Below are 16,237 nucleotides of genomic sequence, written 5' to 3' on the forward strand. Positions count from 1 at the left end.
CTATCAAGTTTGGTTTCAGCAGCTGTAAGCTACACAAAAGGAACCAGTGAAAATCTTTATGGAGGAAATAATATGCAATTTTCTAGCTGAACACCTTTTAAAATGTAATGACAAAATAAAATCCTGCATCTGTGCTCGGCAATAACAATCTGTATGCATGCGGTAACAATATGACAACTTGAAATAAGCAAGATGCAGACAAAGAGAGAGCTTACCCAGGCATCCAAATCTGCAGGCTTGGGGTGAAAAAAAAAAAAGGAGAGAGAAAGAGAGAAGGGGTAGGAAAGAGGGGGGGAAAAAAGATATCAGTAATTTATGGAGGCTGCCTACTGCTGCACAATACAGCTCTTAATACGATGAGTTCAGAAAAGTTCTTCAAGCCTTTTAACAGTGTACCTATGTCCCCTGTTAGCGACTGTGCTGTAAATAGAAGCTGTTAAATGGGCTTAGGCTTGGTAGTTAAAGAAAAATAAAACAACCCAACCCCCACTCACCCACCACGCGCACACTCTCTCCCTCCGCAATGAATGCTGCACAGTGCTCCCTATTGAGCAGATGATAGGCAAAGACAGATGTGATGCAGACAGAGTCATACAAGGCACTGCACAACATCAGAGATACTGATATCAGTAGCACCACACAGCAAGGGGTGTGGTATTGTCAGGTGCACTGTGAGGGACAAGGCCAAAAGCCCCGCAGCTTCCAAGCTCCCCAAGAGGAGCAGGTACAGTATCTCCTGCACAAGAGCAGTTTTATATACTCAAGGTGACCTAGCTAGCAAGTCATCTTCACTCATGTAGTTGCACTGGATACCTTACAGTTGACAGCTCAGACAATGAAAATTTGATCAGTCGGTGACCAGATTTTCAGCCATGCCCTCTTTCATAGGCAGACCAATATTCCTACAGTATATAGTCTGAACCTCTCTGCCAAATCCAAGCTGTCTTGTTTTGCTCCCTCATCTTCTGCTTGCAAGGTCATTGTTTAGGGAATCCACAGTGAAAATGCACAGATTACAAGGATTTCAGTATCTCCTGTCTCTCACTTTTTATTATTATTTTTGACTTAAGCAATAACCCGGCAGCAGCAAAGCAAGTACAAGATGATAAACATCTCTAATGCCCATAAACAGCCTGGTTTCAGACTGAGATGTTTACAAGGCAGCCAGAGTGCTTATTCGTTGTCAAGGACTGCTACATCTCCTCTGCTTCTTGGGGTTACACTTGCTCGGCAGAACATTCTGTAAGTGGTTACTTTGGAAGGGCTCGCCTTTTTTATCACAATTATTTATTGGAGGGGGCTTGGCGAAGTAGGAGGGATGTTCTTGTTGGTCGTAGTTCAGTGCCAGAGACAGCAGACAGCACAGAGCAATTGGTTTATGGAAGCTGCTGTTGTTTTAATGGCAGAGAGCAGCCACCTGAAGTTGTGGAGGGATGAAGTGTGATTAGCTATGCAACCGGTCTGTCCTGATCCTCTGCAACAGCAGAGAGGGGTGGAACTGAACGTCTACAGCTCACCTGGGTAAAGCCAATTTCCTCCTTTCTGCAGATGCACCACAACCAGAAAAAAGTCTTCAGTCCATCAAGCCAACACGTCAAGCATTCACTAACAATCGACAACTGATCATGACAGTAGCCTGGTTTCAACAATATTTTTCTTCCTACCTGTATTTGCAGTTTAGACAGGATGTGCTGGTTTTGTTTATTTTAACCTCTCCATTGCTGTACTGAACTCTGCCCTCAGTAGATGGGTGGGAGGGAATGGGTGCAGGTCGTAATGCATATTATTTCAGAAGATGTGCCACATACAGGTAGCTTTCTGCTGGTTTATGTCAGTCATCAATAGGACACTTACTTAAGTCATTAACTGTCATGCTCCTAGGGGAAAAACATTTGCAACAAAAATCCATAAATGTTGGCACTGACTCACTCTCTTTTGGGCAGCCTCAGCAGAGGCGCAGAATATTAAGAATGAACTTGCCCCATCACATTTGACGGGGCCTCTCCATGTCAGGTTTGAGATGCAATGGTGTATATGTGTGGGGGTAATTCTGCAAGGGAAGTTTGTATTACTGCCATGCTATGCCTGTTCTGTGGATACAAGGCTTCATTCTCAAAGGCTTTAAATTTGGCACAGTTCACAAAGAATAAAATTCACTTTAAGAGTGTCATTAAACTGAAACAGAAAAGTTTATCAAACAGTCCAAAATGTAACTAGACCAGCTCCTGTACTGGAAAAGTCAATCACATCCTGAGTAAGGGCCCAGCTAAGAGGAAAATAAGGAAAGAGAGATTCAAAAGAAAGCCACCTCCGGGGTCTACTTGGTTAAAACCTGCCATTTGGCAGGCTTGTGCCAACAGGTTTTGATGGACCTGCATTAATTAACGTTGGCTGACAACAATGTACCCAGAGTGCCTAAACACTTGTTTCAGAGTTTAAGTTGCCTGGCTAAGAGAAACATCATCTTGTATATCTTGTTTCCCAGCCGTGTAGACTCAGCTTTGAGTTGCCAACTAAAAGCTTCTGTATTTTATGCTCTCTGCACCAATACTTAAGCCACATTTTCAAGCCTTTGGTCAACTCTGCAGCATCCCTGTGCTGAGACAAAGAGTACAAGGTTAGATTCACTTCCCACACAACCCGCTATGGAGGAATTACAGTAAACCATACCATTGGTAGATTTATTACTTAGGAGCCCAAAAGAAACAAAGATTCTTCCTTTGACTGTATCAGGTGCGTAAGGTTACTTCTGAAGCAGACACAGATGTCAGCCCAGTAAACCTTCATTCTGGACATCCACATAGAAAAGGACTGATGCCTAAACTGCCCTGCAGTGTCTACCTGGAGTGGACTGTGGCTATGTCCAGGAACTATGCAAGTTATAAGTGTGTGTTGGGAAAGTTAACATTCAAGTAGAGACTTCGCACCAGGCAAGGGGTAGAGTCCCAAGTATCTATTAAGCGGTTCTCAGTCCAGTACACAATGAAATCATCAACACATGATGTCCCTTTAAAATGAGTCATCACAACCTTGTGGTGCATATCTGTCCATTTGTATGGATCTCTGACATTTCATTCCTGTGCATGATACCACACATTTCAGCACCTAGCCAGATCATTTCTGCCATCTACCTTGCAATGTACTACAATAAGGTGGACACTCAAGGAATGGGCTTTGGGGCAGGATGAAACCTGTGAGCAGCACCAACAATTGCCTCGGAGTTATTCCAGCAGCTGCTATGTTGAGATAGGTCATATGCCCATCCTGCAGAGTGCCCAAAGGCTCAGCAGGAATCTGGACCATTGGCTAGATGTCTCCTTCATTAAAAGTCAGCGTGCCTGGAAACTGGCACAATGGTTTATGGGACACTGCCAGCTTCAGGATGGTGGAGTGTGACAGGAATGGGATTGAGACAGAACCTACAAGAGACTTGAGCAAATCTGACACAGCAGATGCTCGGATACAGGGAAGGGCATAAGTTCACAGTAACCTAAGCAGCTGCTGGCAACTCCTTTAGGGGTAACACAGCAGAGTTTGAGGAGCTCTGCATCAGACACACTGGCATCCGGATGCCAGACTTCATCATTTGAATGGGCAAACAGTGAGGTTTCTTCAAGGAGAAAATCTGGAAACTAAAATGTTTCCATGGTGATAAGTATTAGAGAACTTTGAGGCTGAGACTAGACCCTCATTATCCATGTATCCCTCTGTCTCACACTTCCAGCCCCCTCCCCTACTTAAACACTTCCACTTTATTGGGAGACAGAAGCCAACGTCAGTGTTAAAGCGTAACAAGGCAGAGATATAGCCAGCCAACCGAGGGAGGGGGAAGAGTCTCTCAACTGAGCTGCAATCAATTTCAAGGAAAGGTTGTGCTGAAACAGCCAAAGCCTAATGTATACCAAACATATACGATTTTATAAACATAGAAGATGGAAAGTAGCGGTAAAGGCCTCAGTCCCTTTATGATTCAGGGACAATAGCACCTCTTACGCTTATGGAGTTGCTACAAACAGGTTTGTAATCTCCATAGCTGATTGGTCTTTTATTTTAAATTAAAACTATCTATTTTACAAATTTCAAAGTAAAACCAGATGCTTTCATTGTTTACTTTAATACTTACCTCCACCCCATATTCATTTTCAGGCTGCCATGCAGCCAAGAGTACATCCGGTTCTTTCACTGCTACACTTAACCACCCCATATACTACCACCACTATACACACACAGCTCATAACACAGGATGCCGCAAGACAAGCCATTCAATGTCTACAGGAAGTCTGTGGCGAGCGGAGGCTTTCCAGACATATGCTCAAGATATTCAGGCTATGGCTACACTACAAGGCTTTTAGCGACACAGCTGTGCCGCTACAGCCATGCTGCTGAAAGGCGCACAGTGTAGCCGCTGTTTGTCAGCGGGAGAGAGCTCTCCTGCCGACAAAGCGCTGCTCCCACCGGCGCTTTTCATCTGTAAAACTTCTGTCGTTCAGGGGGTGCGTGTTTTTAACACTCCTGAACGACAAAAGTTTTGCCAACGAAGTGCCAATGTAGACAAAGCCTCAGTGTCTGATAACAGGTGAAGTAGCAAGTAGTCCAGGTGTGGGCAAACTACAGCCCATGGGCCGGATCTGGCCCATCGGCCGTTTTAATCCGGCCCTCGAGCTCCCACTGGGGAGCGGGGTCTGGGGCTTGCCCCGTTCCGGCACTCCAGCCAAGAAGCAGGGTCGGGGACCACTCCATGAGGCTCCCAGAAGCAGCGGCATGTCCCCCCTCCGGCTCCTATGTGGAGGGCAGCCAGGGGGCTCCACTCTGCATGCTGCCCCCACACCAAGCGCCGCCCCCGCAGCTCCCATTGGCCAGGAATCACGGCCAATGGGAGCTGTGGGGGCGGTGCCTGGGGATGGAGCAGCATACAGAGCCACCTGGCTGCGCCTCTGCGTAGGAGCCAGAGAAGGGACATGCCACTGCTTCTGGGAGCTGCTTGAGGTAAGCACTGCCCAAAGCCTGCACCTCTGAGCCTCTCCCCCACACCCCAACCCCCTGCCCCAGCCCTGATCCCCCTCCCGCCCTCCAAACTCCCCGATCCCAGCCCGGAGCACCCTACTAGGTTCTAGAGTCCCCAAGTCCCCCCCCTCAACTTACAGAAGAGGAAAATGGCTTTCAAAGGGCATCATGAGGTTTCACAGCGATTGTGTCTCACTTATTCCAGACCACATTTATTCCATCTACAAGTTAATAGATCCCCCTCCCCATTAACAACCTGCATCATGAACCCACCCAAAACTTATCCTGGGTTATCTCTGGATCACTCATGACCACTGGTAAAGGATACAGTTTACCCACCTATACCACCACTTTTAATCCTGGGGACAGAGGATTGATAGTAGCAGTAGTGGTCACATGTGCCTGTCCCCCACATGTTTAGACGGGGGGGGGGGACGACCACACCCAATGCTGGTTTCTCTCACCCCACTCAGAAGACAGAGATACCAAGTTTTTGAGTTAAAACACATCAGATGGAATATTTTATCTACCATTGCCAATGCTCTATGAAAATTAAGATTAATTTTGAGTAATCCACCTGCATCCCTCAGGGCAGCAAAAAGCGATCAATCCATGGGGTCAGGAAAGAATCTCTCCACTCCACCCCACACATAAAGCATTATGCAATTGCATTACAGGCAGCAGATTTCACCTGCCTCTGAAGCATCAGCTATTGGCAACTGCCAGCAGCAGGATACTTTACTCAATGGTCCAGTGGCCTAATCCAGTACAACAAATCCTTTGTTCCTGCCAAACTTGCTACCACAAGATTAAAAATCTAATTTCTGTTCATTTAAGAAGCTTCTCTCAAACACTCTTTGGTCTGAAGGAAATACAGTCAGCTTTGGAGCTGCTTTTTAATACAGACTAAGGTGGTTTTATTAGCTATGATGCTTGGATAAGAAAATCCTACAAAATCTTCAGATATCATGGTCCTGAATCTCTCTCTCTTTCTCACTCAGTCTCCAATCTCTATCCAAACTCACTTTGCAGGTGGAGACCTGGCAGTCCAGTTTCACACATCACTGCTCAGATTTCTACAAGCCCAGAAAGTCCTGTATATTTTCCAGTGTTCTCTACTCCTTCAGCCCCAGACATATACAAAAATACACTTACCCAGAAATACCCAATCAATATCTTTCAGGGTCTGGAATCCAGCCTAATAGGACACTGGAATGCATATGTAAAAAGCCACAAGAAAATCATCCAGGGGAGAAAAGGTTTGGTATAAATTGATTGCCTTCTAAATCCATGGGGAAAGGAACAAAATAGATACATGGAGACATATAGGAGATGCCACCCACTTTAATTCCACTCCTAGAAAACAATCATAATGTGGCATTTTAGTGCGGTTGATTATAGTTTGGAAATTGGAGCTGGAAAAAGCTTTAAATTAGATATATTAATAAGGATTGCCAGGGGCACGTGAAGGGATTATAGATTCAGAAATGTAAGCCCGGGAAGGACCTTGAGAAGTCACCAAGTCCATTCCCCTGCACGGAGGCAGGATCAAGTAACATAAGCCATCCATGACTGGTGTTTATCCAATCTGTTCTTAAAAATCTTCAATGATGGAGATTCTACAACCTCCCTTGGAAGCTTATTCCAGTGCCTAACTACCCATATAGTTGGAAAGTTTTTCCTAGTATCTAACCTAATTCTCCCTTGCTGCACATTAAGCCCATTACTTCTTGTCCTACCTTCAGCGGACATGGAGAACAACTGATCACAGTCTTCTTTATAACAGCACTTGATGTATTTGAAGACTGTATCAGATTCCCCCCTCAATCTTCTTTTCTCAAGTTTAAACATGTCCAGGTTTTTACCACCTTTCCTCATAGGTCAGGTTTTCGTTTTTGTAGTTGTGCACTTGATTTTGCCTTCCTAAATGAAATACTTTGCTCTTGTCTTCATTGAATTTCATCCTGTTGAATTTAGACCAGTCATCCAGAATTCTAATCCTGTCCTCCAAAGTACTTGAAACCCCTCAATGCTGGTCATTGTCAACAAATTTTAAAAGCATACTCTCCACTCCATTATCCAAGTCATTAATGAAAATATTGACTAGTACCGAACCCAGGACTGAGCCCTGTGGGACCTCACTAGATACCCATGGCAGTTTTACAGCAAACCATCGATGACTACTCTAAGTATCGTCTTCTAACCAGTTGTGCACCCACCTTCTAGTAAATTCATCTAGACCAGGCAGGGGTGGGGTCAACCTGGGGCTCCGGAGCCACATGTGGCTCTTCAGAAGTTAATACGCGGCTCCTTGTATAAGCAGAGACTCCAGGACTGGAGCTACAGGCACCAACTTTCCAATGTGCCGGTGGGTGCTCACTGCTCAATCCCTGGCTCTGCCACAGGCCCTGCCCCCACTCCACCCATTCCTGCTCCCTCCCCTGAGCCTGCCATGCCCTCGCTGCTCCTCCCCACCCCCACCCCAAGAAACTCCTGCATGCCACGAAACAGCTGGTCGGGAGGTGCAGGGAAGGAGGAGGAGACACTGATCAGCCGGACAGCGGGTGGGTGGGAGGCACTGGGAGAGGGGGTGGGGAGATATGGGGGGTTGCTCACGTATTACTGTGGCTCTTTGGCAACGTTCATTGGTAAATTCTGGCTCCTCCTCAGGCTCAGGTTGGCCACCCCTGATCGAGACCATATTTCCCTAGTTTGCTCATGAGAATGAGCCAGTGTGGAACTACGTCAAAAGCCTTACTACAATCAAGATATGACACTTACTGCTTCCCCCCATCCACTAGGCCAGTAACCCTACCAAGGTAGGAAATTAGGTTGGTTTGGCAACATTTGTTCTTGACAAATCCATGGCTATTGCTTATAATCCTATTATTCTCTAGGTGTTTACAAATTAATTGTTTTATCATTATACTGAGTACAGTATCTTTCTAGGTATCAAAATTAGTCTGACTAGTCCATAGTTTCCAGAGTCCTCTTTGTTTCCCTTTTTAAAGATAGGTACTATGTTTGCTCTTCTCCAGCCCTCTGGAGTACATTATGGAATGGACTGACTTCATTGCAACATCCCTCACCTCCATGATCACTAAATAAAGACAAGCAGGCAGTGATTAAGTTTCCTCATCTACTATTCTGTTTATGCATGCACCTCATGCCTGGCCTGCTATACCCCCCGTCAGATCACTCTTGAAGCACCTCCGATAAAAAGGCTGCCAATTAAGTTGTGTCCGCTAGGGACTCAGTCTTGCTTCTGGAGACCTTGCTTCCAACTGTGCATTTTGGGCAGCGTGCACACTGGATCTTGGCTAAGTGCACTATCCAGATTTTACAAGGCTCTGATCAGTGAGAATGCTGGAAGGTAACATTTTTAATGGCGGCTAAGCACATCATAATGAAGCCATTTGCAACCCAGCAAGTGTGTAGATACAGCAAAGAGGAGAACTGACGGCTATTGTAGAGCTATATACTTTTATTCTTGCATTGCAATCTCCAGTGCATGGCTGTATCCAGAGAAATTTGCAATGTGTGTCAATGCCAGCAAAATTTTGGTTTCCATTTGATAGCACAATTTGCAAACAGAAGTTTTCCATGTTGTGCAAGTACTTAACGTGCGTAATAGCTACCTGAATTCGATGCCAATTTACATTTACTGGGCAATGCACAATTTCTCTTGCACACACTAGGAAATATCGGGGTGTAGAGGAAGGGTCTGCAACCTGAAAAGACCACAGAGTTTAACTCCCTTGTGCGAGGATGCAGTAGCAAGTATTAACCTCTCACCAAGGAGCACAAGCAGGAAGTAAATGCTGCAGTGAGGTTTCTGGTTGGTTTAGTAGTAGGAAATTGTTAGGGAACACTAATATAAGTTAGCTTTAAAACAAAAAGATTTAGTTTGGCTCCCAAATCCAATGGTGAGCTTATGAAATTTAAATATGCTATCATATACTAAACCTTCTGTCATGTGCTAAGGAATCATGGAAATATTCACTCCTAAAGGATCACAATCTCTGTTAAATGAACACTGCTCAACATCGAGTTTTAAAAAGCTATAAAATGTAGCGGCTAGAAGACCTGGTAGAGCTAAGAGTCTCGATTCCATTGGTTTCAGTTTGCAGGAATCAATCCAGCTCTGAATACGATGTAAACTTCAAACCAAAACCCATCTTTTATTGTACTAGGTGCTATTTATACACACACCTACACACAATTTGCTCTCTAATTACAGCTGCGGCACACGCAATCATTTTCTTGCTTTGAGCCGCTTTTGTACCTACAGCTCCTAATAAAGAGAGTCAATAAAAGCCATTCCAAGAACCTGTTGATTGATTTATTGATTAAATTATGGATTAAACAAGTTTACCAGTGCAATAGATTAGAAATAGCCAGAGTGGAAAGTGGTTTTGCATATACTCATTTGGAGGCTAAAGCCTGAAGGAAGACCTGCAAGATGGGCACAAGTTTGTTTAGTAGTAGGACCCAGGCTATCAATTAAGGGTTGGAGCTGAAACATTTACTTATGTCCCCTTTTATTGACTTGGTTACTCAAGTCCATTCACAAAAGAACAGAAAGCTAAGGCTTTGGCCAGTTCTGCTCAGTGCAGTAGGGGTTAATGCAGTCAGTGGAAATAGTTGAGAGCTAGCTCAGCTACATGTTAGTTGAAAACAAATGAGAAAGAAGAATAAAAGGGGGGAAAAAAAAGAAGTGGCAGGAGCACAGCCAACGCTATATAAAAGAGTTTGGGACAGGAAGTAAAGAAGAATCATCCAAGCAGAACTTCAGAGAGGGGAATTTAGGGAAACAGTGTCCATTTCCCCAATTGAGATATGTCCAGAGCAGTGTGGCGAACAATTTCTATGCTGGAGAAAAGGGCCACAGAAGCTTTCAGTGAGCACAAACTATCAGGACCTGGGTTATACCTCACACTTTCTTCTCCAGCAGCACAAAGCCTGCCAACCTCATGATGGCAGCACTGGGTCATTTGTTTATTTCAACTTGTTGAAGTGCATCCATCCAACACTGATCTAGGGTTACCAGATAGCAACTGTGAAAAATTGGGACGGGGGTGGGGGGTAATAGACGCCTATATAAGAAAAAAGTCCCAAAAAAACGGGACTGTCCCTTTAAAAAAAGGACATCTGGTCACCCTAACACTGACCATACTTACAAACTTCATTAATAAAAAACTATATAACAAATAGGGCCCAATTCTCTTATCATCCGCTCAGACCCACTACCCTTACGCCAAACCCAACCTCCAAGGGAAAAAAAACAAAACAAACAAAAAAAACCCAGAGAGAACAGATACATCTTGCACAGAGATCTGAAGATCAACGAATTAAAGCTCCAGTAAATCAACAAAGAAAGCAAATTCTATAGGTGGGTAACCCTCACTTCCCTGAAAGCGCTCTTCCTGTAGCCCCCTCTCAAATAAACTAGGGGGATATAGTTCCCGAGCAAATAAGAACTTAGTGCAGAAAGTTTCATGTCAATATGGAGCCATCACTTTTCAGGCTGCCATGCAGCCAAGAGTACATCAAGTTCTTTCACTGCTACACTTAAACATTCATTATGAAAGAAAGGAGCCTTTGCTCAGGTATAAGACTATTGTATGGATCACAATTTCACAAGCCTAATTTTAGTTATCTTCACTGTAACATTTGCATAGCGAAGGCACATGAAAAGGATTAGGCAGCTCAGCCAGGGACATTAGTGACTGCAAATTACCACCATCTGGGCAGCCTGAGTGCAACAAACTAGACTACACCAGAGGACCTGTTCCAGTTCCTTCCAGACACGTGCCCACATCACCACCACGGTCACTGCAATGGTTACTATAACTAGCGATGCTTACACACAATGCTGAACACAACTTGTCCTTCCATACACTGACCAGCCAGCTGTAATGAGCATTGCATTGCCAAACTCAGTTGTTAAAGTGATTTTAACTAGGATTCAGATTCATTGTTAAGACAAGCCCAAGGAGGCCAAGGATTGAACAACATTCTCCCAGATAGAAGTGGTCTCCTATGAGGCAGGGTTGAGGAACTTTGGCAAGGGTGGGAGCAAAGGGAAAAGCTTCTGCCACTATCATCTATCTGCGTAAGTGTTTATACTATACATCACCATGGTATCAAAGAGTCTGGACTGCACTGGGGATAAAAACAGGAGAATTCAATGTCCAGGGCTGTCAATGATGCTTTTTCACTAGCACAAAATTAACAGAAAAAAAATACTCAGCTATGTAGACAATAAAGAAGCTTCATGAAAGATTTTTTCCCAAGACCAAATTCACAAGCTGCTAATTAGTAAGGACCCTGGCTTCTCCATACAAACCCTGAGCCTCTTTTGAAGAAAATGCCAGACTTATTAAAACCACCTCTAAAATAAAAGAAAAGGAGTACTTGTGGCACCTTAGAGACTAACAAATTTATTTGAGTATAAGCTTTCGTGAGCATCCGATGAAGTGAGCTGTTACTCACAAAAGCTTATATTCAAATAAATTTGTTAGTCTCTAAGGTGCCACGAGTACTCCTTTTCTTTTTGCGAATACAGACTAACACGGCTGCTACTCTGAAACCTTTAAAATAAAAGGCTCCCTCCTCTCTCTTAATATACATGATCAAACACAAAATTCACTCAGAGAATCAACCCTCCCACATTCCATTTTCCATTTTGTTCTAGAGTATCTACCCCACAAAGACCCTAAAATCCTAGTCTTAAGAGATCAAGCTTTCCTCTGGATTAGTATCCCCTTCACGTCCTGAGTTGTGGTCATATAAACCCTTTGCACCTTTTCACTCTATTGAATCAATCTCCCCAGGCAACTTCTGGGGTGGCACTAAGCTCTCCCCACTCCCTCTGGCTCTTCTTCCCTCACTAATTCTGTGCTCAGAACTGTAAAGCACAAAATTAGACATTTCAAATTAAGCAAAAAGAGAGAGAATGAGAAAAACTTATTAAATCAACATTAGCATCAACAGCGCATCTTTAAGAGAGAAACTCATTTGCAAAATATTGTAAAACCCCTTATGTTGACAGAAATGAGACAGGCAGCAGCTTAAACTTTCCTCCTCCTTGCTCCATCCCCCTCTCCATACTGGTCACAATGCCTGAGCAATGATAGCAAGGTCCAAGACCACAACTCGAAAGATTGCAGAGCCTGTCTTGAACTTACAAGCTCTGGAATTGCTAGACAGCGAGTACATTGCTCAGCTGCATCTGGTACAACATGACACCTTGGCCTTTTGGAAAAGTGTTTTGTTTTTTTTTTTTCCTACTTCAGGGGGTGGGGGAGACACAACAGAAACAGATTCCTCCTGGGGGCTATTTTTCAAAGCAAAGCAAGGCTTTGCCTCCTGCCATTGACGTACAGAAACTGGCGTGATGGGGACTAAGCATGGAAACTGATGGAGACTTTTGCTATCACAGGTGATATTGGCCTGAGCATTTGGTTTGAAATACCTAGACCCCCTGGAGTCATAGCTCCAACTCCCAACAGGATAAGTTCAGCCCTTCCTCTTTTCGAAGTAACTCATCTAAAAGTTTCATGCAATTCACTGTCTGCTATGCAATCATATGAGGTCTTAAAACTGATGAGCTCTGCTCTTTGTGACCTTTAAAGTTCCCATGTCAAAGAGTTGGGGTTTGCCCCTAATGTCACCAGCTCAAATGTTCACTGCATACGCTACTGTGACCTTGTCTGGCTGGCTGGCTGCCAGCCACCCCAGCATGGTGGTATTCCAGCACTGCTCTATGTAGAGAGCTTATAAAGTGCTTTGGGTAAAGAATGCTATGGAAACAAATTATAAAAAAGTTATGATTTTTCTCACAGTATTTCAAGGAATGACTAAATCAGTGTTTGAAGTATTTAATTAGCTAGGAGAAAAGGGGGCAAGATTTCTCAGCTCATGGGTCATGACCCAAAATTGGGTCAGCAGAATGCATGAAATGGCTGTGGCAGGGTCAACGGGCATCGCTACCATAAGTCTGACCCCGGCCCTGCATGTATGCGCCGTGGCCCAGCGTTGCTGTCACGAGTCCGACCCCACCCGTGCACACACCACAATCTGCCATTGTTGTTCCAAGTCCAACCCTGCCCACCCATGCATAGGGCACAACTCAGCATTACTATGACATACACGTGACAAGTCACAGTGACCCCATCAGTGTCAGGCAGGCCCATAGCTAGACTTGTGGAGTAAGACTCAGGTCAGACTTGCTGGTCACAGCTAGAGGCAGACTCACACCTTTATGCCACTCATTCACAGAGTTAAGGGTCTGTGCTACACGGAGCTCTCCTTCCCCCGAGAGTCTCCCAGTATTAGCTGGAAAAGGACAAAGCATGCCAGTCCCAGTCCACGGAAGAAACGGGTGATGTCAGTGCTTGGAAAGCAGAGCTGGGAGAGGGTCGCAGCAGAAAGGGAGGGAGATGCCCAACCCATTGCCTATTATAATTAGTTAGGTGTCTGATGGCAGCAGGACCTGTAGATTAGAATGTGAAATAAGGTGGCATGCCACATTCCCAGATAAGGCCAAGCATGTGTGTGTCAGCGAGTGGGGGACGCATCTTTATGGTCACTTCTGCCTCAGGGGATAAAGAAGGGGATGTGCTGGATCCCTTTTGGACCATGGCAATCCCTGTCCCATGCACTGGAAAAGGGCCCTCCCTCCTGCTCCCCTCCAGGGCAGGACACTGTCTGGCTCCCAACACTGGGGCCTATCCTATGGTTGGGGAGCTGGAGCAGATCCCTATGGAGCATGGCTCTGGGTCCTGGCATGACATTCCCTCGATATCTGGTCCACTCTAAGGTGTTAACCCTTTTCTGGACAGTGCCCAGACTGGCCCTTGCCTGGATCACCAGCCTTAGAAACACAAGAAGCCCACAGAGGGAATGGAAGTGGCTGAACCAAGAGAAAGAGACACCTGCACAGCTCTCCAGTAACATGACTCCTTTTATATGAGGCCAGGCAGGACAGACACAGGCTGATAGGACGAAGGGACACACACATCAGTTCTTAGTGTCCAAAGAAAGAGATAGGCTAATAGCAAACAAACCACATATGAGGGAGAAGCAGTATATCTATTTCGGGACCACATCCTGCTAGGCCATTAGAGCTCCGGCATCAGAATTAAGTGGAGTTTAGCCATCAGTGTCATGGCTGATTAGTGTGCTGTTTCGAATATCAAAAGAGGGCCCTTTCCACCGTAGCCCAACTCTCCTGCCCTTTCTTTGGTTCCAAAACAAGGACCTCAGAATTTCTGTGTTGCGATCCTATGCCAGGCCAAACCTGCAGTTCTCGCAATATCTCTGTAAAGAGTTATTTAAATAGCAGCAGATACCAGCAATTAGCCAATCAAATGCAACATTGCATCGTCTTACTGTAATCTTGCAGTGGAGAAGTTGGTGTATTTTAGTCAGAAGTGAGTTCTGTTGTCAGTAAAATGGAGAAAATTTTAAACTGTGCTGTTGCAAGTGGCAGTGAGAGTAGGAATTCTTCACAATGTGAAAAGAAAAATAATCATACATATGACCCTGCGTATTTAAAGTTTGGAGTTTTGCTCATTGAGGACCAAACGGGTGAACACAGGCCTCAATGAACAGTTATATGATGAAAGCCTAAAACCATCAAAATTATTCAGACATTTGGAGATAAAGCACCCAAGCTATAAAGACAAACTAGTTGATTTTCTTCAACAAAAAAGCAAAGATTAGGAAATAACACAAAAAGTTCTTGAATGTGGATATCCTGTCCAGGGGCAAGCACTGCATGCCTCTTACCTCATTACACACTGCCTTGCCAAATGTAAAAGAACTCAAAAAGCTGAGAAGTTCATTTTACCTTCTGCTAATGACATGTGCACTGAGCAGTTGGGTGAGTCAGCTGCTAAAAAATTGAAAAAATAGAAGTCCCTGTTTCCAACCATGCAATACGGAGAAGGATCTGTGATATTTCAGAAGATGGACAGAGAACAACTGGCCATTTTTCAGCAAGTGACTTTTGCTTTACAATTAGATGAATCTACAGAAATGTGGCAAACCATGCCATTTTCCTAGTTTATGGAAGGGACTGTGATATTCAAGAACAGAACCTATTTAGTGCAGATATTCCTACTTCTGTTGACATATTCGTTGCACTGGATAATTATGTGCACTCAGTGGGACTGAGCTGGACAAAGCATGTTGATGTTACAACTGATGGAGTCATTTCAATGACAGAGAAACACTTGGGTGTTGTACAAAGGATTCTTCGAGAAGCACCCAGTGCAATGTGGAACCACTGCTTCCTGTACGGGAACGCGTTAGCAGCTTTAAAGTCATGATACCTGAGTTTCACAAAACTCTTACAGACGTTGTGAAACTGTAAATTATGTCAACCACATGCTTTCAGGTTCTCTCTCAGGAAATGGACAGTGAGCATGTCCATCTGCTTTTCCCTGCTGATGTTTCTTGGCTGTCTCATGGCAAGGTTTTGTCTCATGTACACAAACTGACAAATGAGTTGGCAACTTTTCCTGAAGATAAAAAAAAAAAAAAAAGGCTCACCAGGCAGAGCACTTCAGTGTCAAGACATGCCATGCTCACCTTGCATATCTGGCAGATAGATACAATCAGCTGAATGATTTGAAACTGACTTTACAGGGCAGAGGGCACATCGTTTTGAGAAAACAGACAAAATTTTGGCATTCAAAGAAAAAGCCACACACACACACACAGTGTAATAAACATGTTCCCAATGTATTAGAAACAAAAAACAAACAAAACAACAGGAAGAGTCCGTTGGCCAGGAAGCACTGAAAAAAAAAAATTATGTTATCACTTAACTAAATTACACACAAGATTCTGCAATTACTTTCCAGATGATCAACTCAGGGATGAAAAAATGGATCCATAATCCATTTGGAGTAATGCTGGAAAATGAGTGTCTGTCTATGAAGGAAGAATCTCAACTGGTGAAGTTGTCTTTGTGAACGCAATGTAAATAGAAAATATATTAAAACAAATCTTTCCCACTTTTGGTGCAGTGCTTCAGGTGAATATCCCACGCCTACTAGCCATGTTATTCAAGCTATTTTGCCATTCTGTACTACATACTTCTGTGAAACGGGATTTTCAGCCTTAAGTTCAAAGAAAAATAAAAGCAGGAACAGACTGGATGTTGAGCATGACCTGCAGATTGTACTGGCTACAATTATACCAAACTTTGATAAAATGGAAG

At 44.2% G+C, this 16,237-nt stretch overlaps 1 protein-coding gene across 5 annotated transcripts in view; it reads right to left on the minus strand.

Annotated features, from left to right (window-relative positions):
• CHCHD6 (coiled-coil-helix-coiled-coil-helix domain containing 6) overlaps positions 1-16,237 on the minus strand; it is a 200,848-nt gene that overhangs the window by 146,200 nt on the left and 38,411 nt on the right. For 4 of the 5 annotated variants that reach the window (XM_048856011.2, XM_048856010.2, XM_048856014.2 and 1 more), the window contains exon 5: positions 216-236. The exons of the other annotated variant lie outside the window; for it this stretch is intronic. In XM_048856011.2, the coding sequence (XP_048711968.1) occupies positions 216-236 (21 nt within the window). The remainder of the gene's footprint in view (positions 1-215; positions 237-16,237) is intronic. 5 annotated transcript variants of the gene reach the window in all.

Source organism: Caretta caretta, chromosome 7 (genome assembly GCF_965140235.1).
Source record: "Caretta caretta isolate rCarCar2 chromosome 7, rCarCar1.hap1, whole genome shotgun sequence".
In the NCBI taxonomy this organism is placed as follows: Eukaryota; Metazoa; Chordata; order Testudines; family Cheloniidae; genus Caretta; species Caretta caretta.